General features: G+C 46.0%; 1 protein-coding gene across 4 annotated transcripts; it reads left to right on the top strand.

Annotated features, from left to right (window-relative positions):
- The first annotated feature begins 10,471 nt into the window (after window positions 1-10,471).
- On the top strand, window positions 10,472-25,332 carry LOC310633532 (uncharacterized protein). 4 transcript variants are annotated; one of them, XM_083351261.1, is made up of 5 exons: window positions 10,472-11,605; window positions 12,407-12,532; window positions 17,605-17,731; window positions 20,019-20,129; window positions 23,540-25,332. In XM_083351261.1, exons 2-5 carry the CDS (start codon window positions 12,482-12,484, stop codon window positions 24,718-24,720), a joined length of 1,470 nt encoding a protein of 489 aa, XP_083207387.1. In that variant the 5' UTR covers window positions 10,472-11,605; window positions 12,407-12,481; the 3' UTR covers window positions 24,721-25,332. The 4 variants fall into 4 exon arrangements, with proteins under 4 accessions (XP_083207387.1, XP_083207385.1, XP_083207386.1 ...); XM_083351259.1 differs by having other exon boundaries at window positions 23,537-25,332; XM_083351260.1 differs by having other exon boundaries at window positions 11,285-11,311; window positions 23,537-25,332.
- The last annotated feature ends 971 nt before the right edge of the window (window positions 25,333-26,303 follow it).

The following is a 26,303-nucleotide window of genomic DNA, read 5'->3' as shown; positions in this document are numbered from 1 at the left end:
CAGGTCCATGGCTGTCATGGAAGCCATGAACTCCCGAGCCAGTTCGGACGATCCTCCCAGGGACGGTAGATTAAAGTCGCCCAAGACCATGAGTCTTGGGAATTCAACCACCAACCCTGAGAGGACATCGAGTAGCTCGGGTAGGGCCGCCGCTGCACGATTAGGTGGTAGGTACACCAGCAGCAGACCCAACTGCGCCCCTGGGCCGAATCTCAGTAGGAGAGACTCACACCCGACCATCTGAGGGACGGTGGTCTCTCGCGGGCTAAGGGATTCCCTGATGATAACTGCCACTCCCCCGCCCCTCCCATGAGCCCGGGGCTGGTGCAGTACCTGGAAACCTGGCGGGCAGAGGTCAACCAGAGGAACACCCCCCTCTGGGCCCAGCCAGGTTTCCGTGATGCAGGCCAGGTCCGCATGCTCACTCTCCACTAGGTCACGAATGAGGTGAGCTTTGTTAGCTGCGGACCTTGCATTCAGGTAGACCAGCCTTAGCATGGGAGGGTGCGCACCTTTGCTCCCGGGTCCTCCGGGGGAGAACAGAGGATCGGAGCGTCTCACCGCCTGTACAGAGCGGAGATGACACTCCCGGTGACGATACGGCCCTCTGTCTGTGCACCTTCTGCCATTCCCCACCATCCTAGGGATGGGACGTTTGTCAGTACGCCACTGGGTGTTATCGGCGACTGGTCCTCGTTGTACGCCGTCGCGAATGGCCGTGGGCCTGGCATGCGTTATGGTGGCTGGAAGGCGTGCCTTTCCCGCGCAACCATAGTCTCCTCCCTCCCCCCTCCCTAACCCCACAAAAAACTTAACTAAGAACTTAATCAGGGGCCTGTTGCTGGGCTTATGCTGGAGGCCCCTGACCCTGCCCGGCCATCTCTCAGAGGCCCAGTGGTTGGGCCCGTCATCAAGATTGGATGTGATGCAGGCGGGTCGCACCCAGGAGAGTGGGGAACCCCTGAGGGCGTGCAGTGCTATGCTAGAGTATTGAACGAGCATAGTCACAGGTGGTTCCGGGAAGGCTGTCCCCTGGATGGTGAATTTGCAGGAGGGTCGAGTCGGGTAGGTGCGTATCTGGATCGTCGCCCTGCCACTGCCACTTGGCCGGGCGAACCCCCAGAAGCAGGCCACTCCCCATCCTCTCACGATGGGTTGTGTCTCTGCTTCCGGAGGTGGTCCAGAACGTACTCTGGGTGAGGCATACCCCATAGAGCTCTCACCTCTGTGGGGTAGCAGGTGTAAGGCCCAGCCACTCTACCACCGTGGCTAGCACCCAGGCCCGTTATGTCCTGTGGGGAGAGAATGGGCAAAGATGGGTGAGAGTGGGCAGAAGGCAGGATGGAGGGATCCATTAATTGGCGTCAGCTCCGGTGGTTCAGCCGCCCCAAACAGTTCCCTCCCTGATCCTCTGGGCGTTGTTCCCGGCCGCAGTTCCATGGCCCCTATTGGTTGAGGACCATCCAGAGCGTGGCCTCCCAGAGGTATGGGAGTCCCTGGTGTCATGCCCCTGGTGTTGCCGCCTCCGATCAAGGTGTCTCGAGGAGGTGGCTCGGGCCGTCGCCTCCATTGTCCAGCGTCTCCTTTGGTGTGAATCTTTCGGAGGCACCGCCGTCCAGGGGCAGCCCACGGTGGTCGAGACGCCGCACCGCTGTTACTAGCGTCTCTGTCAGGGCCTCTGTCAAGGCCCCTCGGAGGACGGTCGACCGTGGCCCAGAGCAGCTGCCTCACCGCCCGTGTCTTCGTTGCTGCCGCTACCGTTGTAAAGCTGGTCTGCGGCGTCTACTTGAGGATTGTTGCAACGGCCGTAGCGGTACAGGGGGCGGGTCGAAGATGCCACGCCGTCAGTGCTACCGCCGCTGTCAAGGCCCCTGGGTGGCGAACGACTAGGCCTGGAGAAGCAGTCCCGGCCGCGGTCGTCTTCGCTGCCGCCTCTTCCACCGCCCAGCTGATCCGCGGCGCCTCCTCTGATCCTCGGAGACGCCGCCGCTGCCCGTTGCTGCTGCTGTTGGTTTCGTTGCCGGGGCCTCCGCCGCACAGCTGATCTGCGGAGACGCCGCCCTTGCCCGGTGATCGGCATCGGAGGAGACCGCAGACCAGGGCTCGCTGGGCTCTCACCGCCGAAGATGCCGCCGCCACCCGGGAGCCGGTCAGGGGCAGAGCAGAGCCCTCGGCCCCTCCTGTATGGCTGCGAGGGCTGCCGTGGTCCAGGGCTGTCGTGGTCCAGGGGCGGGCCTCTCGACGCCGATGCCGCCGCCTCCGCCACCCAGCTGGTCCAGCTGGTCCGCGGCGTCTCCGTCGATAGTCCGGAGACGCCGCCGTCCCCGGGAGCCGGTCAGGGGGCCGGGGCAGAGCAGAGCCTCCGGCCCCTCCTGGATGGCTGCGATGGCTGTCGTGGTCCAGGGGCGGGTCTCTCACCTCCGGCGCCGCCGATGCCTCCGCCTCCACCACCCAGCTGGTCCAGCTGGTCCGCGGCGTCTCCGCTGATAGCCTGGAGACGCCGCCGTCACCCAGGAGCCGGTGGGGGGGCCGGGGCAGAGCAGAGCCTCCGGCCCCTCCTGGATGGCCAGGGGGGGCCTGGAGACGCCCCGCCGCCACCGCCATCGCCGTTGCCAGGCTCCCTGGATCAACGACCAGCCTGGGGGCTTGAAAATCGTCGCCGCAGCCGCTGCCATCCTTTCCGCCGGGGCCTCCGCCGCACAGCTGATCGGCGGAGGCGCCGCCCTTGCTCGGCAGTTGACAAGCGGCAGAGGCAGGGCGGAGGTGCTGGCTCCGTTTATAACGGTCGCCAGCGGCCCAGGCGGCGGGGCAGGGATGTCCTGGCACCCCTGCAGTTGTTTCGGGAGGCAGCGGGCGGCATAATTACCCAGCTCATTTGCCCGAAATTCTGGCCCCACCCCAGGGGTCCATTGACGTCCCTGGGGGGCTCCTGGGGGGACGCCTTACTGTTGGGGGCTACGGAGCTCTCCCCAGCGCGTCCGCCATCTTCGGAGCCGGCCTGTTTCATGGTTGGTGTCTGTTTTATGTTAATAAATTTGGCAGACTTTATTCCAGCCTCTTGCCGTTTGTAAAGGGGTTGTCCCTGCTTTTTCTGCAGGGCCGGTAGCAGGCTGGTACAGAACAGTTAAGGTTTGTTTTTCTCTTCCCAGGGGCACTGAAGAAAAAGAATTCCTGTCGAAAATGTGGAAAATGCTTCATTCAGAAATCGGATCTGGCTATCCATCGTGTACTTCACAAGGGAGAGAAACCTTTTAAATGCCTGGAATGTGCAAAATATTTTGTTCATCACTCTGAGCTTGTGAAACACCAGCGCGTCCATACAGGAGAGAGACCCTTTAAATGCTCCGAGTGTGGAAAATGTTTTTCACGGCAGTCTGTCCTTGTCAACCATCATCGGATCCACACAGGAGAAAAACCTTATCGGTGCCTGGAGTGTGTGAAATGTTTTACTCAGAGATCACAACTCATCCGACACCGAAGGGTCCACACGGGAGAGAAACCTTATAAATGTCTGGAGTGTGGGAAGTGTTTTGCCCGTCACTCGGTTCTCATCAATCACCAGAGAGTCCACACCGGAGAAAAACCGTACCAATGCTTACAGTGTACCAAATGTTTTGCCCGTCAGTCTGTCCTGGTGAGCCATCAAAGAGTCCACACGGGGGAGAAACCCTACAAGTGTCAGCAGTGTGGCAAACGCTTTGCTCATCAGTCGAACCTGGTCAACCATCAGAGAATTCACACGGGGGAGAAACCCTACGAATGCATGAAATGTGGAAAAAGTTTTGCCCAACAATCTGATCTTGTAAAACACAGGAGAATCCACACAGGGGAGAGACCTTACAAATGCCCAGAATGTGGGAAATCTTTTGCGATCCGTTCAGATGTTGTGAATCACCAGAGGGTCCATACAGGGGAGAAGCCTCACAAATGCCCGGAATGTGGGAAGTGTTTTGCTCAACGTTCGGCTCTCGTCAGTCATCAAAGAGTCCACACGGGAGAAAAGCCGTACAAGTGCCTGGAGTGTAAGAAATGTTTTGCTCAGCTATCCAATCTTGTGAAACACCAGCGAATCCACACAGGAGAGAAACCCTATAAATGCCTAGAGTGTGGGAAATGCTTCAGGCGGCGTTCCCATCTTCACGTGCACCATCGAGTTCATTTGAGAGTTAGGCCCGGTGACGACCTTAAGTGAGACGATGGCTTTGAAGAGCCAAGAAATGTTATTCAGTGAGGATCGGCGAACTCGAAATGAAATACATTTTGAATAATTTACCTTTAGTTAAAACAAAAAGGTTCTGGAAAATAATGGCTTCACTGATGCCGATGGAAGAAGACAGATATACTCATGGCAGAAATAATGTTGAGGACAGATGTACAACTCGATCATGGGAAGGACTGAATTTTAATGGCATTGGCATGTGGAGCCCTAGTGGGTTAAAGTGCAATACAGGTGGTCCTTGACTTATGACCACAGCTGAGCCCAGAATTTATGTTGTTAAGTGAGAAATTTGTTAAATGAGTTTTGTCCCATTTTGTGGCGTTTCTTGCCATATTTGTTAAGCGAATCACTGCAGTTGTTAAATTAGTACGGTTTTAAGTGAATCTGGCTTCCCCATTGACTTTGCTTGTCACAAAAGATGGTCACCTGACCCTGGGACACTTCAGCCGTCATAAATACGAACCAGTTGTCAAGCATCCAAATGTAAATCACGTGACCATAGGGATGCAGCAATGGTTATAATTGTGAAAAATGGTCACAAGTCACTTTTTTCAGTGCTATTGTAACTTCGAATGATCAACAAATCAACTGTTTTAAGTCGAGGACTACCTGTATTGTAGGCTATCCCTGCCCACAGCCAGGAATTTGATCCTGACAAGGGTCAACGTTGACTCAGCCTGCCATCCTTTTGAGGTCAGTAAAATGAGGACCCCGAGATTGTCGGGGCCAATATGCAAATAATGCTTGCATTGTATACCCAGAGAGTGCGGTGAGACACTATAGGGCGGTATATCAGATTAAATGCTACTGCTAGCCCTATATGGAGCAATTGGCTCAGTTGCCCATGTTCTTCCTACCAGAAAGTTTGGGGTTAATCAGCGTCTCTGTTGTTTTATCTTTCATCATACAGAAGTAACAGACTTCCAAGTGTTTCAAAAGGGCAGCAAAGCTAGCAACAGTGAAGTGTGTAAATATCCTTGTGGGGGTGCTATTGAACTGGTGCTTTCTATGGCCTTTTTCCTGGTTTAAATTGGAACCAAATTTTTTTTTGGGGGGGGGGGAGTTGACTTTCTGTGAAGGAAACCGTAGTTGGGACAGGAAGGTATTGGGGAAGCTTGCTCCAAAGCAGGGGTCCCCAGCTTGTGGGCCATGGCCCGCTAAGGGCCACCAGGCCGTGCGAGTAGCTGACTGCTGCGCACCTGTGAGCACAGCCCCACTTGCAAGAGCGTTGCCACGAACGTTTGCAGCCCCCGTCGTGCAAGCGTTGCCGTGACCATTGTGGGCGTTCGAAGCCCTACTTCCCTAAGAGTGTTCCTTGGCTCCACTCGCGCAAGCGTCCCCATGTGCATCGCTGGCATTTGTGGCCCCACTCGCATGAGCGTCATTACAGGCTTTTGCGGCCTTACTTGTGCGAGTGTTGGCGTGGACATTTGCGGCCCCACTGGCATACTTGTCGCTGCAAACATTGCGGGTGTTTGCAGCAGCACTCGGGTGAGTGTTGCCACGAGTGTCATAGCCCCACTCGCGTGCACACGCACACTCATGCGTTCACCCCCCACAAAACCATCCCTTCTTTCCCTGCGCCCCTCGCTCTGGGCTGCCAACCCCAAAAGGTTGGGGAACTCTGCTCTAAAGATACTGATGAATGCTAGTCTAGAGATGATAGGGATAAAGTTAATGCTGTACAGGTAGTCCTCGATTTACAACAGTTCAAAGTTACAACAGCTCTAAAAAAAGTTACTTATGACCGTTTTTCACACAACAGTTGCTGCATTCCCCATGGTCATGTGATCTAAATTCAGACGCTTGGCAGTTGACTCGTATTTATGACGGTTGCAGTGGCCCGGGGTCATGTGATCCCCTTTTGCCACCTTCTGACAAGCTAAGTCGATGGGGAAGCCAGATTCACTTAACACAACTGTGCTTCTAACTTAACAACTGCAGAGATTCAGTTAACAACTGTGCCGAGAAAGGTAAAATGAGGCAAAAGTCTGTTAGGATCTCGGAGTCCTAGTGGACAATCACTTCAATATGAGCCAGCAGTGTGCTGCAGCTGCCAAAAAAGCCAACACAGTGCTAGGCTGCATTAACAGAGGGATAGAATCAAGATCACATGAAGTACTAATACCACTTTACAATGCTTTGGTAAGGCCACACCTGGAATACTGCATCCAGTTTTGGTCACCACGATGTAAAAAAGATATTGAGACTCTAGAAAGAGTACAGAGAAGAGCAACAAAGATGATTGGGGACTGGAGGCTAAAACATATGAGGAACGGTTGCAGGAATTGGGCATGTGTAGTTTAACGACGAGAAGGACGAGGGGTGACATGATAGCTGTGTTCCAATATCTCAGGGGCCGCCACAAAGAAGAGGGAGTCAAGCTATTCTCCAAAGCACCTGAAGGCAGGACAAGAAGCAACGGATGGAAACTAGTCAAGGAGAGAAGCAACCTAGAAGTAAGGAGAAACTTCCTGACAGTTAGAACAATTAACCAGTGGAACAACCTGCCTCCAGAAGTGGTGAATGCTCCAACACTGGAGGTTTTTAAGAAGAGACTGGACAGCCAATTGCCTGAAATGGTATAGGGTTTCCTGTCTGAGCAAGAGTGTTGGACTAGATGACTTCCAAGATCCCTTCCAACTTTATTTTTGTTATTGTTATTGTTAAACAGGTATTCATTAAGTCAAGCACCTGATTTTTACAACCTTTTTTGCCATGGTTGTTAAACAAGACATCACATGACTGTGATTTGCAAGCTTCTCCCAGCTTCCCCACTGAGTCTGCTTGTTGGAAGCCAGCTGGGAAGGCTGCAGGTGACCCCAGGATACTTCAAATGCCATACATACTTGCTGGTTGCTAAGCACCCTGCATCAGGATCAGGTGAGCCTAGGGACACTGCAATGGTCGTAAGTGTGAGGACTGCTCATAGGTCACTTTTTTCCACTGCCACTGTAACTTTGAACAGTCGCTAAATGAATGGTCATAAGTTGAAGACTGTATATCCACTGGAAGTTTTTAAGAAGAGACTGGACAGCCATTTGTCTGAAATAGTATAGGATTTCCTGCCTGAGCAAGAGTGTTGGACTAGATGATCTCCAAGGTCCCTTCCATCTTTATTATTATTGTTGTTGTTGTTGTTATTATTATTATTACAAATGTCTCACTTAACAACTGAAATTTTGGGCACAATTATGGTTGTAAGTCAAGGACTACCTGTATTCCATCCTGTAATCTTCTGAGGTGTTAAGACTACAGTTTCCAGGATGCCCCAGTTACCATGCCTCCCAGTTCTAGAGGTGCTATTTCCAGTAAACCTGAAAAGTGCTTGCTGACGATTGTTTAGGGCAGGTTTTTTTTCAAACTTGGTCACTTTAAAACGTGTGGACTTCAACTCCCAGAATTCCCCAGTCAGCCTGCTGTCCACACATCTTAAAAGTGGCAAATTTGAAAAACAACAACACTGCTTTAGAGCAGGGGTCTTCAAACTTGGCCCTTTTATACCTTGTGGACTTCAACTCCCAGAATTCCTCAGCCAGGCATGCTGGCTGAGGAATTCTGGGAGTTGAAGTCCACAATTCAAAAAAGGGCCAAGTTTGAGGACCCCTGCTTTACAGCCTACCAGAATATCTGGCTTGAGAAAGGAGCAGCGGGAGAGAGAGAGATTGCTGTGTTGCATTCAGTGCAGAGCTGTGGAACAGGCCTGCATTATGGGAATTGTGCAGAGAGGCCTTGCAACCTTTGAATTAAATCAAATTACCCAGTTCCTGTAGGGATGAAACGCCTTTGGGAAAATCTTTTGCAGCCTTCATTAGGGCTGGACTGAAGCAAAGAGTGAGACCTGCCAAAGCTACAGGTAATCCTTGATGTGTTGTTGTTTTTTTGTGTGTGTGTGATAAACTTGCTTTTTAAAAATGTGGATAATTCCTACTTAGCGTCTAAAGACTTAGAAATGCATTAAGAAAGAGCCCTGTATCAACAGCCCTATAGGTAGTAGTCCTTGACTTAATAACCGGTCATTTAAATGACTGAAATTACCACAGACCCTAAAAATGGGACTTACGACCTGGATTCAAAGTTCCCATGTCCATCCTCCCCTTCCTTGCAATCATGTGACCACATTTTGGCTGCTCGGCAACCAGGCCACATTTAGGGCCATTTTCAGCAGGCATTTTTGCTGGAAACCAGGCATTTTTGCTGGAAACTAACCCACTGAGCGGTGGCTCAGTGGGTTAGGACGCTGAGCTTGTCGATCAGAAGGTTTGGCGGGTCGAATCCCGAGTGCCGTGTAACAGAGTGAGCGCCTGTTACTCGTCCCAGCTTCTGCCAACCTAGCAGTTCGAAAGCAGGTAAAAATGCAAGTAGAAAAATAGGGACCACTCCGGTGGGAAGGTAACAGCGTTCCATGCGCCTTTGGCGTCCAGTCATGCCGGCCACATGACCACGGAGACGTCCTCGGACAAGCGCTGGCTCTTCGGCTTTGAAATGGAGATGAGCACCGGCCCCTAGAATCGGAAACGACTAGCACGCATGTGCGGGGGAACCTTTACCTTTACCTTTTACCATTTATGTCTGTTTTTGGGCAAACCCAGCCCCCCCAACCCCCTAGCAGAGCAAACAATGGATTCACTTAAAAACCACTGCATTCGCTTAACGACTATGGTATTCACTTAACAATTTCAACCTTTGCTTAACAAAAAAAAAGTAAAAATACCAAGTCTGGCATATGGTGACCCATTTTATGACCATCATGATCTATGGACTGTATATACGGGGTTCAATTACTGTAGTAAGATGAAGACTACCCGTACTTGGGGGGAGTGGAGTTCAACAATTTGAGGCCTCTTTTTATTTATACAGCAACACATGCCCCAAACAGAACAGATCAGCACCAAATTTAGTGTGTGGGGAGAAGATACAAAAAAAGGAGCATACCTCAGCTTTTTACGTGTTCATAGGAAGTTTTGATTTCTGAATACATGCAGCATTCTTACAAGACACCTTAAGTTTCTCATCAATAAACTGATTCTGAAAATAACTTGATGCAGGTTTTAAGAATTGGTATTATGTAATTAAAAGGGACACGGTGGCTCAGTGGGTTAGGATGCTGAGCTTGTCAATAAGAAGGTCGGTAGTTTGGCGGGTCGAATCCCGAGTGCCGCGTAGCAGAGTGAGCGCCTGTTACCCGTCCCAGCTTCTGCCAACCTAGCAGTTCGAAAGCACATAAAAATGCAAGTAGAAAAATAGGGACCACTACGGTGGGAAGCTAACAGCGTTCCATGCGCCTTTGGCGTCTAGTCATGCCGGCCACATGACCAACAGAGACGTCCTCGGACAAGCGCTGGCTCTTCGGCTTTGAAACGGAGATGAGCACCGGCCCCTAGAGTCGGAAACAACTAGCACGCATGTGCGGGGGAACCTTTACCTTTACCTTTACCTTTATTATGTAATTATTAAATTGAGGGATGGGGCAAGAAGGGATGAATTATCTGTAAAATCTTTTGCTGGATTTCTGAAAATTGAAATTGAAATCGTTCTGGTCTGAGAAATTTGTGATGTACAACTTATAAGCTGTGTATAAAAAAATAATTTTTTTTGCATTGGTAATTTACAAATCAATTAAATATACATAAAACAATCTTCAGACCAGTGTCATTTTCCTTCCTTTTAAGCAGGTACCTGCTTTTAACTTATAATTTTAGTTGCACAGAAATCACAATAGATTCAACAACCACTACCAATAAATATCCCATTTTATTTATACATAATAAGCTCGCAAGATTGTCAATCCGGCCACCCGCGGGCCGAATGCGTCATGCACAGGCCACACCCATCCCAGTTCCGCAAAGGCAAAAAAGTCGCGATATATCATGTGACGCGATCGAGTTTGACACCTGTGCTAGTGCTTTTAGTTAGAAAAGTTACATGATGCTGTAAGGCAGAGGTCTTCTAAGTTGGCCCTTTTATGACTTGTGGACTTCAACTCTCAGCATGCCTGGCTGAGGAATTCTGGGAGTTGAAGTCCACAAGTCATAAAAGCATCCCCCCCCAAAAAAATGCCTAGGCTAGGGGTAGGCAACCTTGGCTCTTTTATGACTCATGGACTTCAACTCCCAGAATTCCTGAGTCAGCTGACTCAGGAATTCTGGGAGTTGAAGTCCATGAGTCATAAAAGAGCCGAGGTTGCCTACCCCTGGCCTAGGCCAATTCAGAATTATGGAAGCTACATTCAGTTTATACATGGAAGGCAACTGATTGCACATTTTCACTAAAGTAATTAGCATTTTGGTTGCGTGTGTGTGTGTGTGTGTGTGTGTGTGTGTGTGTGTGTGTGTGTGTGTGTGTGTGTGTGTCAGTTTCATTCCATTGTATGGAAAATATAACTGTCAAGGCATGATGTTTAAACTGAGCCTCCCTGTTCAGGAACTCTGTATCTGAATAACTGCTATATAAATAAAATGCGGAGGAGGGGGGTTACCTCCCTTCACTTTTATGTCTTGCTTGCTCATCTCCAAAGCTGAGTGGCTGCAAGATCTGCTGGAGGCTTCTTTAATTTTTTTATTTATTTTATTATTTTATTTTATTTTATTATTTTATTTTATTATTTTATTTTATTTTATTATTTTATTTTATTTATTTTATTTACTTATTTTATTATTTTATTTTATTATTTTATTTTATTTTATTTTATTTTATTTTATTTTATTTTGGGGGGGGACTTATATGCCGCCCTATCTCCCGAAGGACTCAGGGCGGCTAACAACAATAAAAGACAATAATACAAACGTTTTTTTTAAAAAACCCCTAAAGCCCCAATGTTAAAATATCATTTTGGCTGCCGATCATGCTGGCTGGCTGGAGGGGTGGGATTCTGGGAAGTCGAAATCTTACCGTGGCTGGCATCGAATGGCGAAAAGGAAGACTACGAGTCCCAGAAGCGCCTCCGTTCCAGTCGGGAGGGAAGCAAATTGGACCACAAATCCCAGCGGTCATTGGGCTTCCTGATTCCAGATTCGAGAGGCAGGATTGGCTGAGAGCGGCCGACGTGATGGAATTGTCAAAAGTATGGAGGCGGCGGGGGCGCCCGACCAGGTAAGGAAGCGTACGGGCGGGCGCCGGAAGGCAGCCAAGTGCGCGGGACCCTTGCGTAGGGGGAATCCTCTATCGTTCTTCATACTTTTGGAGCGGTGCAAAAACTGCATCACGGAGCTGCGGGCGGGCGGGGTGGGAGGAGGAAGAAGGAAAAAGATGTTTCCTGGATTCCTGCTTTGCTATAGATCACGAGTCGGTCGGGAGAGTTCGCAAAGTTCTTGTGATCTGGGAAAAAGGGATGGGACAGAGACGTGGGAGCAAGCACAGGCAAGGAGTGTGTAAAGCTGTCTTGCAGTGAGTCAACTTATGCTTTCCAGATGCGTTGGGTTGCATCAGCCCCCTCGCTTGGCTGCTTACCGGCGGCGATGGGCTTTGTAGTCGGGTGCAGTTGGCAGGTGGCAAATGGAAGAGGAGGGTTAACGTAAGCTAGGGAGCGTTTCAGAATTATGGAAGGAGAGATGAGACTTAAGAATTACGCAGTTGCCTCAATTCAACCTCTATCCAGAAATGGACGGTTCGCCCTCACTGACTCCTGCAAAAGGAGTAATAAAAACGCAACGATCTGTTTAATTTCTGGGTTGCTTTTTGCCTCTCGTGTAATCCGTTATTCCAATTTGAGGAGATCTCCAGCAACAGCTTTTGTGTCACAAGCTGGCTGCTCTGAAAAATACTATTTTTCAAACAAGAATGTGCTGTCTTAAGTTCGCAAAGTCGCAAGACAACGCATTAGCAAGTTAAATTGTTTGTGTTGTTATATTTTGTAAGCCGCCCTGAGTCTTCGGAGAAGGGCGGGATATAAATGGAATTAAAATAAAATAAAATAAAAAAATATTTCAAATGCCTGGGAATGGGGAAACTGCTTGTCACATATGATAACTTGATGGCCTTTGGATGTTGAACATCCAGACTGGGATGAAGATGGGTTTTCGTTCAGGCAGTAAAATGCCTTAGTTGGACTTCCGTAGAAAATCAGGAATGACAGACAAAAAGGAGACGTAAACTACTCCAGGTCTTCCATTACTTGGCTTGAAGCCTGCATATGTTGCATAGTTGAAGTAACTGAGTTACTAACAAACAAATCCTGTGTATTTACAGAGGTAAATAACCATACAGAGGACTGAGCTCTAGATGCTATGATAATTTTCTCCAGTAGTAAACCTTGCTGGGATAATGGAATATGACTTCAGTCCACGGACCACAATTCCTGAGAGTCACATTAAGGTGAGAAAGTTGTCTTCCTTTTCATGAAATGGACAAAAATGCTGTTCAGTAAGTCAGCAATCTGCAGATTGATGGACCAGCTCCCAAAATACTTTTGCTCACAGGGATGTTGTTGAGAATTATGGGAGTTGAAATCCACAACTGGGGAAAACTGGAGCAATGCAGTTTAGCTGGGAGACCTTATGCAGCAGTGAAGCCTATTAGAGCAGTGTTTCTCAACACTCACTTCAACTCCCAGAATTTTTCAGCCAGCATGCTGACTGGGGAATTCTGGGAATTGAAGTCCACACATCTTAAAGTTGCTGAGGCTGAGAAACACTGACAGAATCTGCAACATACATTAAATCAGGACTGGATAAGAGATAGATTTGGATCTATTGCAATACCGCTGAGCTATTTAAAGGAGCTTGGAAGGATTTCTGACCTCCAGTTAGTTGTTGTTGTTAGCTGCGAAGTCGTGTCCGACCCATCGCGACCCTATGGACAACATTCCTCCAGGCCTTCCTGTCCTCTACCATCTTCTGGAGTCCATTTAAGCTCACGCCTACTGCTTCAGTGACTCCATCCAGCCACCTCATTCTCTGTCGTCCCCTTCTTCTATTGCCCTCGATCTTCCCCAGCATTAGGCTCTTCTCCAGGGAGTCCTTCCTTCTCATTAGGTGGCCAAAGTACTTGAGTTTTAGCTTCAGGATCTGGCCTTCTAAAGAGCAGTCAGGATTGATCTCCTCTAGGACTGACCGGTTTGATCGCCTTGCAGTCCAAGGGACTCGCAGGAGTCTTCTCCAGCACCACAGTTCAAAGGCCTCAATTCTTTGGCGCTCAGCCTTTCTTATGGTCCAACTTTCACTACCATACATTGCAACTGGAAAGACCATAGCCTTGACTATACGCACTTTTGTTGACAGGGTGATGTCTCTGCTTTTTAGTGTGCTGTCTAGATTTGCCATGGCTTTCCTCCCCAGGAGCAAGCGTCTTTTAATTTCTTGGCTACAGTCCCCATCTGCAGTGATCTTGGAGCCCAGGAAAATAAAATCTGTCACTACCTCCATTTCTTCCCCATCTATTTGCCAGGAATTGAGAGGGCCAGATGCCATTATCTTGGTTTTCTTAATGTTAAGTTTCAACCCAAGTTTTGCACTCTCCTTCTTCACCTGCAACAAGAGGCTCTTTAGTTCTTCTTCACTTTCTGCCATTAGAGTGGTATCATCTGCGTATCTTAGGTTGTTGATATTTCTTCCGGCAATCTTAATTCCAACTTTTGATTCATCTAGCCCTGCCTTTCTCATGATGTGCTCTGCATATAAGTTAAATAGGCAGGGCGACAGTATACAGCCTTGCCGGACTCCTTTCCCAATTTTGAACCAATCAGTGGTTCCGTGTCCAGTTCTCACTGTTGCTTCTTGACCCGCATATAGGTTTCTCAAGAGACAAATAAGATGGTCTGGTACTCCCATCTCTTTAAGAACTTGCCACAGTTTGTTATGATCCACACAATCAAAGGCTTTAGCATAGTCAATGAAGCAGAAGTAGATGTTTTTCGGGAACTCCCTAGCTTTCTCCATGATCCAGCGTATGTTGGCAATTTGATCTCTAGTTCCTCTGCCTCTTCGAAATCCTGCCTGCACTTCTGGTAGTTCTCGATCCACATACTGCTGAAGTCTAGCTTGTAGGATTTTAAGCATGACTTTACTAGCATGAGAAATGAGTGCAATGGTGCGATAGTTTGAACATTCTTTGGCACTGCCTTTCTTAGGAATTGGAATGTAAACTGATCTTTTCCAATCCTGTGGCCACTGTTGAGTTTTCCAAATTTGCTGGCAAATTGAGTGTAGCACTTTTACTGCATTGTCTTTTAAGATTTTGAATAGCTCAGCTGGAATACTGTCACCTCCACTAGCTTTGTTGTTGCTCAGCTTTTCTAAGGCCCACTTCACTTCACATTCTAGGATGTCTGGCTCGAGGTCAGTGACCACCTCATTGTGATTATCAGGGACGTTAAGCTCATTCTTGTATAGTTCTTCTGTGTAATTTTGCCACCTCTTCTTAATCTCTTCTGCCTCTGTTAGGTCCCTGCCATTTTGGTCCTTTATCATGCCCATTTTTGCATTAAACGTTCCCTTCATTTCTCCAATTTTCTTGAAAAGATCTCTGGTCCTCCCTATTCTATTGTTTTCTTCTATTTCTTTGCACTGTTCATTTAAGAAGGCATTCTTATCTCTTCTAGCTATTCTCTGGAATTCTGCATTCAATTGGGTGTATCTTTCTTTTTCTCCCTTGCCTTTCGCTTCCCTCCTTTCCTCAGCTATTTGCAAAGCTTCCTCAGACAGCCATTTTGCTTTCTTGCATTTCTTTTTCTTTGGGATGGTTTTGGTTGCTACCTGTTGTACAATGTCACGAACCTCTGTCCATAGTTCTTCAGGCACTCTGTCTATCAGATCTAATTCCTTAAATCTATTTGTCACCTCTACTGTATATTCAACAGGGATATGATTTAATTCATACCTGACTGGCCTAGTGCTTTTCCCTACTTTCTTCAGTTTAAGCCTAAACTTTGCAAGGAGAAGCTCATGGTCTGAGCCACAGTCAGCTCCTGGTCTTGTTTTTACTGACTGTATAGAGCTTCTCCATCTTTGGCTGCAGAGCATATAGTCAATCTGATTTCTGTGTTGACCATCTGGTGATGTCCATGTGTAGAGCCGTCTCTTGGGTTGTTGGAAAAGAGTGTTTGCTATGACCATCATATTCTCTTGACAGAATTCTATCAGCCTGTGCCCTGCTTCATTTTGCACTCCAAGGCCAAACTTGCCTGTTATTCCAGTTATCTTTTGGCTTCCTACTTTAGCATTCCAATCCCCCATGATGATAAGAACATCATTTTTTGGTGTTAGTTCTATAAGGTGCTGTAGTGCTTCATAGAACTGGTCAATTTCATCCTCTTCAGCACTGGTGGTTGGGGCATAGACTTGGACTACTGTGATATTGAATGGTTTGCCTTGGATTCGAACTGAGATCATTCTGTCATTTTGAGGATTGTATCCCAGTATTGCTTTTCCTACTCTTTTATTGACTATGAAGGCTACTCCATTTCTTCTGAAGGATTCTTGCCCACAGTAGTATACCTGATGGTCATCTGAATTAAATTCACCCATTCCTGTCCATTTTAGTTCGCTGATACCTAAGATGTCAATGTTCAGTCTTGTCATCTCTTGTTTGACCACGTCCAGTTTTCCTTGATTCATGGATCTTACATTCCAGGTTCCTATGGAGAAAAAATCTTTACAGCATCGGACTTTCCTTTCACCACCAGACACATCCACAGCTGAGCGTCCTTTCGGCTTTGGCCCAGTCGCTTCATTCTTTCTGGCGCTACTAGTACTAGCCCTCTGCTCTTCCCCAGTAGCATATTGGACGCCTTCCGACCTGAGGGGCTCATCTTCCAGCGTCATATTGTTTTGCCTTTTGGTACTGTCCATAGGGTTTTCATGGCAAAGATACTGGAGTGGGTTGCCATTTCCTTCTCCAGTGGATCACGTTTTGTCAGAACTCTCTGCTATGACCTGTCCGTCTTGGGTGGCCCTGCACGGCATAGCTCATAGCTTCATTGAATTACGCAAGCCCCTTCGCCACGACAAGGCAGTAATCCATGAAGGGGAGTTAGTTAGTACAACATCCAGTTAGTACAACATTCCATATAGGTTTACTGTTTTTTTTTTAATTAAAAAGTTTTACAGTACATTTTATTTTTAACAAAACAAAACCCCTCCCAACCCCCTCCCCTCTCCCCAACCCTCCCCAACACCTCCCTCCCTCCCCCTCCCCCCTCCCCGACTTCCCAGAGCTCAATACAGGGTATAAAAATATAAACAATCATGATCTACCTTATGCAAACAACAATAAACTATTAAATCTATCGCACTTTAACTCTTATAAAATAACTACAAGCAATATAAATATCACATCAATACTTATTCAAATGCTAAATGAAACTTTTTAGTCCCATATTTATTCTGGATGTAATCAATCCATTTTTTCCACTCCACAATATATCTCTGTTGCGTAAGGTCTTTCAAGTACGCTGAGATCTTTGCCATTTCCGCCAGGTTGGAAACTTTTAAAGTCCATTCTTCTATAGTCGGCAGTTCTTCCTTCTTCCAATATTGCCCTACTAAAAGTCTTGCTGCCGTAATTAAATTCAACATCAACTTAGTGTCCACAACAGTAGTATCAGTAATAATGCCCAGTAGAAACAATTGCGGACAAAACTTTATCCTTTTCTTAAATATCTTTTGCATGTTCCACCAAATTTTAATCCAAAATGCTTTAACCTTTTTACAGGTCCACCATATATGAAAATACGTTGCATCTTCACCACACCTCCAACATTTAGGCTGGCAGTTCGCATACATACTTGCTAATTTTTTAGGATCTAAATGCAGATATAGGTTTACTGTTTTTCAGTAGCTCCGTAAATGAGATTTCTGTCCTGTTTTTCTGTTCCTGTTTTAAATTTATTGACAATCAAGTTGAGGAACATAAATGGAAAATGCTCAAATCTCACTTGAAAACTTCCCTGAAAAGTCTAGTTTAGTACAGTGGGAATGGATAATGAATTAAGTAGTTCTTCTGCAGGATCTCACTTCCAGAATTGCAGAATTTAGTAACCACAGCTAGCCTTTAATGCCTAAGTGCCAATTTGTTTATCTGTAGTTTTTTGTAGTCTTTACATCCTATTTGGCCTACAGGCCAGAGTCTGCAGTGAGAAAACCCAATCTTTGCCCCTATCAAATGTTATGCCAGGCTGCAAGTGTGGTATGGAGCACGTAACCTGCAGTTTGAATTTTTGAAAGAGTAAACTGCTTATAACCTAAAGATACACCTATGTGGATAAGGTCCTGACTGGTGGATCAGTTTGCTTTCTACCAATTATCATGAGAATATTTTAATTGCACCTGAGTTCCACTGGTTAGCTGTCCGGCCATATAAATGTAATAAATGAAATTTAAAAGGTAATTAATCAGCTAGCTTGCTGCTTATGCCCACATACGTATCTGTAAATGTTATTTTTCTTACAGAATTCAGTGACCTTTGAAGATGTGGCTGTGTATTTCACAGAGGACCAGGGGGCTCTGCTGGATCCAAAACAGAGAACCTTGTATGAAAATGTCATGGTGGAAAATTATGTGATTGTGGCCTCGCTGGGTAAGGGGCTAGATGAAAAGCCAATATGTATCCTCTATGGCCAATTAGACACAGAAATAGTGGGATTGTAGAATGCTTTCTGTCCCCTAGGATATGAAAACAACCACATGGGAATTCTTCACTAAGCTTCTAGGACAGACATGTCAAACATGGGCTAAATATTTAATCGTTTTTTAACTTTTGTATTCCGCTTTTTTATATTTATTGCCCTGTACACCGCCCTGAGTCCTTCGGGAGAAGGGCGGTATAAAAATATAATTAAATAAATAAATAAATAAAAACACAAGGCCCGGGGGCCGGATCCGGCCCGCGAAGTGGTTTCATGTGGCCCGTGAAGCCTTCCTGGAAACAGTGAGGGAACGGCCCCCACTGCCTTGGCCCTGGCCCAGAGACCCTCAAATCTGTCCCACTCCTGCCCAGGCCCCCATAGGCACCCTTGATGCGAATGATGTAGAGCTGGCCATGCCCACCCAGTAGGCCATATGCACTCTAGCCACGCCCACCCAGTAGGCCACACCCACCCAGGCCATACCCACCCGGCCCCCTGAGGGCAACTGCAATGCTGATGTGGCCCTCAATGAAATTGAGTTTGACACCCCTGTTCTAGGAGGTTGCAAAAAAAGTTTGAACCATTTTATTTACAGTGATCACACTTCCTTGATTATACATTAATCAAGGAGAGAAGCAACCTAGAACTAAGAAGAAATTTCCTGACAGTTAGAACAATTAATCAGTGGAACCATTTGCCTCCAGAAATTATGACTGCTTCAACACTGGAAATTTTAAAGAAGAGATCGGACAACTGTTTGCCTGAAATGGTATAGGGCAGGGGTAGGCAACTTTGGCTCTTTTATGACTTGTGGACTTCAACTCCCAGAATTCCTGAGTCAGCCATAAAAGAGCCAAGGTTGCCTACCCCTGATATAGGGTTTCGTGCCTGAGCAGGGGTTTGGATTAGAAGACCTCCAAGGTCCCTTCCAACTCTGCTACTCTACTCTACTCTACTCTATATTTCAGAAAGTTGCCCTTAAGACTTATTTTCCAAAAACTCACTTTGGTCCTTGATTTTGCTTGTTTAACTTTTACTGTACAAATGGTACCACTTAATGCAGAGCTCTTCATGTTCATGGGAAAAACATCAATGTTTCACATGACCACATTTAGGACATTTGGCAACCAGCTTTGCATTTAGGACTATTTGTCGTATCCTGTGGACATGTAACCATGATTTGTAATGTTTCTGCTTTGGGCTTTTGGTTTTTTTCCCCCCTAGTTTCTGTCAAAAAAAATGCCCATTTGGGAGGATGGAGTCACTTAACGACTGCATGATTCACTTAAGGTAAAGGTAAAGGTTCCCCCGCACATGCATGCTAGTCGTTTCCGACTCTAGGGGCCGGTGCTCATCTCCGTTTCAAAGCCGAAGAGCCAGCGCTTGTCCGAGGACGTCTGTGGTCATGTGGCCGGCATGACTAGACGCCAAAGGCACATGGAACGCTGTTACCTTCCCACCGTAGTGGTCCCTATTTTTCTACTTGCATTTTTACGTGCTTTCGAACTGCTAGGTGGGCAGAAGCTGGGACGAGTAACAGGCGCTCACTCTGTTACGCGGCACTCGGGATTCGAACCGCCAAACTGCCGACCTTCTGATCGACAAGCTCAGCATCCTAACCCACTGAGCCACCGCGTCCCTCATGATTCACTTACAACCTCTGTAAAAAAAAATGATAGAAAAATTGCATCCGGGCATAGGGGTGCGTCAACTTACCACAACTTATGACTGAAGTTCCAGTCCCAATTGTGGTCATAAACTGAGGACTTACCTGCAATGTTTCATTACAGTTTGAGAGAGGCAAGTCTGAAAAGGACCCAGGCAAGGAAGAAAGGATCAGGCAGAGGTGGATCATCCTTACTATTTTATCAGTCTCCTCCTTCAGTTCAGATAATGTTGTTTGGTTGCAAGGCCTGTTGCATTTCTAATTCAAACGCATTTCAGTGACTTCCTAGGAAACCAGTGATAGGATTGTAATTACGGCAAACCTTTTTGCTATTTGTGCTACGATTTAGATTGAGGTTGTATGTTTTCATATTGCCATGTTTTGCTCTGCATGGAGTGGCTTCAGGGTGTGGTCAAGATGGCAGCCACAACGGTATGATTGAAGCTCCGCCTGCTTTTTAGCCATCACCATCTTCATCTTTTGAACTATGCTAGCCAGGCACGCCTGCTCCTGGGCTTCAAAACTGACCATTACTATGCTGATCACATTCTTCCGTATCTACTCACCTTCAGGTTTTCTAGCCCTAAAGCCTGCCCTTATCTCTCAGATAGAACGTGGGGAAGAGCCGTGGCTGCCAGAAACCGCCAAACTGGATGATACAGAGATATCTAACACATGTGCAGGTAAAAGTTTGGTAATTAGACAATTGAGTCTGTTTAATCTAGTGGTTAAGATGCTGGGCTTTTTTTGTAAAAAAAAAAAAAGGTGCCGGAACTCACACATGTCATACAACTCGCCTTGCCTACCCTACAAGGTTCCATCCAAAAAGGGTGCCGGAAATCCGTTCTGAGCGTTCTATGACAAAAAAAGCCCTGTAATAACATTGGGCTAGTTACTATTCTCTTAGTCTTACCCAGGGGTTGTTGTTGTTGTGGAAAATAGGTGGAGGAAGGAGTATTAAGTATATTGGTCACCTTGAGTTACTAATAAAGTAATAAGGGCGGGATAAAAATATAATAAATATATTGTCTCCAACAAATTCTGCCCCTAGAAATTTCTGAAATACAACTTGTCACTTGTGAACTGAGTGTCAAGTTTCGAAGCACTTTCCCCCCCCCCTGCTGCAAAAGTTATTGCTTCTCAGCTTGCCAATGAACTCAGGGGGGAGGGAATCGGATTGGAATGCAGACTTCAAAGATTAAGGAAGCAGACCATGGGAACCAAGGACGTTCACCAGGTGTCTGGCCAGACCCAGAGATACTTTCTCATAAAAATATTGCTGCATTTAATTGGGCATCTTGACCTGTTCCAGAGGGAGGAGAGAGAATTCTATGCTTTCACTATATAGGGTTTGGGTGAGATTTTGCCAGAGCTGGTTTTGCTTTCATATGTGCCAAAATGTTGTACTCAATAAAGTTTTGCATTAAGAGATTGGAATGTTTCGAAGGTGTTTGCTTGGTTGGGTTCGAACCTTGATACTGAGGGGGTTTTGTGTGTGTGGAGTTGGAGATTCCTTGTCCTTTTACTTTAAGGACACAAATAGTTATTTTGCAACAAAGGAGAAAAAACACTTTAAAAGTGTTTTCTGAGATGGAAGGTCGTATGAACACATTTAAATCAATAACTAATAATTATGTCCCATGCTTCAATTTAAAAGAACTTTTAAAAGTGTTTTTTATTGAAAAGTTTTACAATACATTTTATCTTTAACAATCCCCCCCTCCCTCCACCCACCCCTACCTAACCCTCCCTATCCCTCCCCCCCATTCCCCCCTCTCCCCCCCCCCCTGACTTCCCAGAGCTAAGTACAAGGTATAAAAACAAAGAACAATCATAAACAACCATATGCTAACAACAATAAACTATTAAGTCTATCGCACTCTAGCTCATATGAAATGACTACAAGCAATGCTAATATTACATAAAAAAGGGAAAAAAAACTTATTCAAATGCTAGATGAAACTTTTTAGTCCCATATTTGTTCTGGATATAATCAATCCACTTTTTCCACTCCGTAATATAACGTTCTTGCGAATGATCTTTCAAATAAGCCGAAATCTTTGCCATTTCCGCCAGGTCAGAAACTTTTAGAGTCCATTCTTCTATAGTCGGCAGTTCCTCCTTCTTCCAATATTGACCTATTAAGAGTCTTGCTGCTGTGATTAAATTCAACATCAACTTAATGTCCACAACAGTAACATCTGTAATTATGCCCAGTAAAAACAATTGCGGACAAAACTTTATCCTTTGCTTGAAGATCTTCTGCATATTCCACCAAATTTTTATCCAAAAAGCCTAAACCTTTTTACAGGTCCACCATATATGAAAATACGTTGCATCTTCGCCACCACATCTCCAACATTTAGGTTGATAGTTCGGATAGATACTTGCAAGCTTTTTAGGATCTAGATGCCATCTATAAAACATTTTATAAAAGTTCTCTCTTAGGTTTTGGGCTTGCGTAAATTTTACGTTCCTCACCCAGATCTTTTCCCACGTGTCCATTGTAATAACTTCTTGAATATTCTGAGCCCATTTTATCATACAGTCTTTAACAAGTTCTGTTTCTGAATCAATATCTATCAATGCAAGATAAATCCGTTTAATATGTGCTGGACCCTGGTTTCTAATTTGCTTTACCAAATTTTAATCAGTCATTGAGAAACCAATTTTCTGGTCTTCTTTCCACCTGGCACGTAATTGACCATATTGAAACCAAGTTTGAACAATCTTCTCATCTCGCAAAAGATTGTACGGCTTCAAACACCAGACGTTCCTCTCCAAGCTTAAGATCTCCTTATACGTAGTCACATCATGTTTGAAGCCAACATTTATGTTTTCTATTGCATGTTTCGGGATTGCCCACAACGGCATCTTGTAGTCTAACTTGTGTCTATACTTCTTCCAAACTCTCAACAATGCCTGTCTTAAAATATGCACTTTAAACACATTATCTACCTTCTTATCATATAGTAAATATGCATGCCAGCCAAATAACAAGTCGTGGCCCTCCAGATTTAATAATCTCCCTTGTGTCAAATTAATCCAATCACTTATACCTGACAACGCAGCAGCTTCATAATATAATTTAAGATTGGGCATTTTAAGACCACCTGTTTTTTAAATGGAAGCATGGGCCATAATGTATTAGTTGTTGATTTCAATATGTTCATATGACCTTCCACCTCAGAAATGCAACCTTGGGCAGCTTACATATATGATAGGATAGGACTTAAATACAGTATATAAAATATATATATTGAAAATATATATATTGAAGTATTCCAGCTGCACTAATTGGCAGGCTTTCACATCTCGTCATGCAACATCGACAAAACCAACACAAGCTTGGCTAAAGCTATTTGTCCTCTGATTAAGTAGCATCTGTTCAAAGATGAAGTTAATTTTGCCTTTGAAAATGATCAAATAAGACTTTATTTGCAGTGAGGTATTTTTTTGCTGTGTATATTTGCAAAGATTCTACCAAGAGCAATGTGAGTTTATGGCAGTGTTTTTCAACCTTGGCCTCTTTAGGATGTGTGGACTTCAACTCCCAGAATTCTCAAACTAGCAGGGGAATTCTGGGAGTTGAAGTCCATAGACCTTTCAAGAATACTGAGCTAGACTATAATATTTTCTTATGTTATTGATGGCTTTTCTAAATTATTCTAAGCTTAGCAATGACCATCGTACAGGTTGTCTTTGACTTACAACCATTCGTTTAATGACAGTCAAAGTGACAGCAGCACTAGAAAAAGCGACCTACGGCCATTTCCCACCCTTATGACAGTTTACAGCATCCCCATCATCATGTAATCAAAATTCAGATGCTTGGCAACTGGCGTGTATTTATAACAGTTTTAATGTACCGGGGGTCATGTGATCAGCTTTTACCACCACCTGACGAGCAGTCAATGGGGAAGCCAGATTCACTTAACAACCATGTTACTAACATAACAACTGCAGTGATTCACTGAACAACTGTCATAATTGGGCAATACTCATTTAACTGTCTTGCTTATCAACAGAAATTTTGTTGCTCAGTTATGTTTGTCAGTTGAGGACTATCCATATTTGTCTTTTATTCCAGCAGATGATTCTGGGGACAACAGTTTGTGTTCTTCGCTGCACGACAAATACTACAATGAGGCGCACCAGAAAAACCTTGTGGGAAAGGAGTCCTTCCTGTGTGAAACCTGTGGGAACTCTTTCACTAGCCGGTCAGGCCCTGCAACGCCGCAGGGAATGCCCATGGCAGAGAGACCTTATGAATGCGTGGAATGTGGGGGACAGGCTCAACAATCTTCTACCTGCATGGACCACTGGAGGATTCACCCAGGAGAAGAGGCCTATGAGTGCCTAGACTGCAGGGAGATTTTCCCATGGTCCTCTGCTCTTGTTAAGCACTATCAGGACCAGGTTGCCAATGGGGACCACCACCATGTGTGTCTGGAATGCCGGAAGTGTTTTGCCCATGAGTTGGGCCTTTTGAGCCACCAGAAGGTCCACCTCCAAGAAAAACAACACAAATGTTTGCAGTGTGGGGAACATTTTGCCGACCACCCAGCCTTTGTGAGGCACCAGAGAGCTCACACTGGCAAGAAACCCTACAAGTGCCTCCAGTGTGGGAAGTGTTTTGCGGACAGGTCCCACGTGGTGGCTCACCAGAGGATTCACAGAGGGATGAACCCATTCAAATGCTCCGAGTGTGGGGAATGTTTTGACCAGCACTCGACCCTCGTGAGTCACTGGATGGTCCACACGGGAGAACAACCCTACGAGTGCCTGGAGTGCGGCAAATGCTTTCCTCGACCCTCGTCTCTCGTGAAGCATTGCCGCATCCACACAGCCGAGAAACCCTACACCTGCTTGGAGTGTGGGAAATTCTTTGCTCAGCGCTCAGGCCTGGTTAAACATCAGCGCATCCATACGGGAGAGAAGCCTTACCTGTGCTCGGAGTGTGGAAAATGTTTTGCGGACAGCTCCTCCCTCGCCAGACACAAAAGGGTTCACACGGGAGAGAAGCCCTACATGTGTTCCGAATGTGGGAAACGCTTTTCAGACCGATCCAATGTCTTGGCTCATAAGAGAGTCCACACGGGAGAGAAGCCTTACAAATGCCTGGAGTGCGGGAAGTGCTTCACTCACCGGTCACACATAGTGAAACACCAGAAATTTCACCTGAAAGAGAAAGCCTCAAAATACCAGCCGCCCCTGGAAAAAAAAACACAAATGTCACCATTTTCTAAAATGGTTAAACGTGAACTACTCTGAGCCTTCTGAAAGAGCTTTATGTTTCCTCCACACGGGCTTGGTATTGATTACTCATAACCAGGGATACAAAATTGTAGTTCTGTAATACCTCTGTTGTTTAACACATATGACCCACCCATTGGGGTTTGGTGGATACTTTTTAAGGGACAAAATGGATGCCCTAATCTTTGCAGAGGCTGTGTGCTCTTGACTAAGACCTTGGCTATAATGCCAGGCATGGTAATAAAGTCAGTGCTGGCTTTTCTGCATCATATTTAATTTCCATTGAAAAGCCCTTGGGTTAGACCACAGGTCTGCAACCCATGGCTCCGGAGCCGCATGCGGCTCTTTCAGCCGACTCCTGCGGCTCCTAGTCCTCTGCTATGTGTAGTCCAAAAAAAAAAAAAGTGGGACTAAAAAAGTTCAACCAATTCAAATATGCGGGGTAGGTGCATATCTCGCCTTGGCTCCACTCTTCAGTCAAACCCTGTTCTGCGCATGCGCGCATGTACACGCATGCGCACACATTTTTTGCGGCTCCCAGTTTTTCCTTTTGTGAGGGAACCGGTTCCGAGTGGCTCTTTCACTGTTTCAGGTTGCTGACCCCTGGGTTAGACAAAATACTGCAGTCATTCAGTGGCAAATTGGTTGACTGAACTCGTGGCTCCCAGATCTCAAATTACAGGTAGTCCTTGCTTAGTGACTGTCTCTAGCAACTATACAAAACTAAAAGACATAAATAAAATACTATGAAGAACCTATTTATTTAAATAAATTTGATTTGTTTGCTGCCTATCTTGCTGTGAAGTGATGCTGGGTAGCTTACAATATTAAAATATGTGTGAGTGTGTGTATTTCACAGATTTTTACCCATGATGTAGATGGCAAGTTGATCTGTATTAACAAACCATTTTAACTAAGCCTGTCAGCTCCCATAAGATTTTATGTTTGCTTATGCTTTGCTGCTATGCAGTGACAGACTGCCATAAGCTGTGGGGAGGGGGAATGCTTGGGGAGATGAAAATAAGGGCTGTATCTCCTTAAGACTGCCTCAAGATCACCTGGCTGGAAGAAGGAGGGGGCTGCATAGCAAAATACACTCGGAGAGACCATTATGAAAACATCTTGCCTGAACTACGGGGCTGGGCAATGAGAGACTGTTAAGGGAAGGAAAGTTGAACTTACGGGACTTTGGTGCGCAATTCTCAGTTCTGGCTTTGCAGTACTGCTTACACTTGATCTCTAATAAAACTATACCTTTCTCAACAAATGGAACCAAGGATTGTTTCTGTTTAGAGGTGTAAGTTGTGGCAGGTCCGACAAAGCCAGCAAAACCCTGACTGGATTTGTTTGGCCATGATTGCTCTAACACTGGAGGTTTTTAAGAAGAGATTGGACAACCATTTGTCTGAAATGGTATAGGTATTCCTACTTAAGCAGGGGGGTTGGACTAGAAGACCTCCAAGGTCCCTTCAAACTTCTTTCCTGACGTGATAGCATCCAGACTTATTTAAAGTACAACTCTCAGAACTGGCCATGCTTGCTTGAATTCTGGCAGTTGTAGTCCCAAAACACCAAAAGAGAGGCCAGGCTGGGCTATATTG

The sequence above is a fragment of the Vipera ursinii genome (assembly GCF_947247035.1).
Source record: "Vipera ursinii genome assembly, chromosome: 2".
Classification (NCBI taxonomy): domain Eukaryota; kingdom Metazoa; phylum Chordata; class Lepidosauria; order Squamata; family Viperidae; genus Vipera; species Vipera ursinii.
The sequence above is the reverse complement of the archived record's forward strand: the minus strand, read 5'-3'. Positions and strand labels throughout refer to the sequence as shown.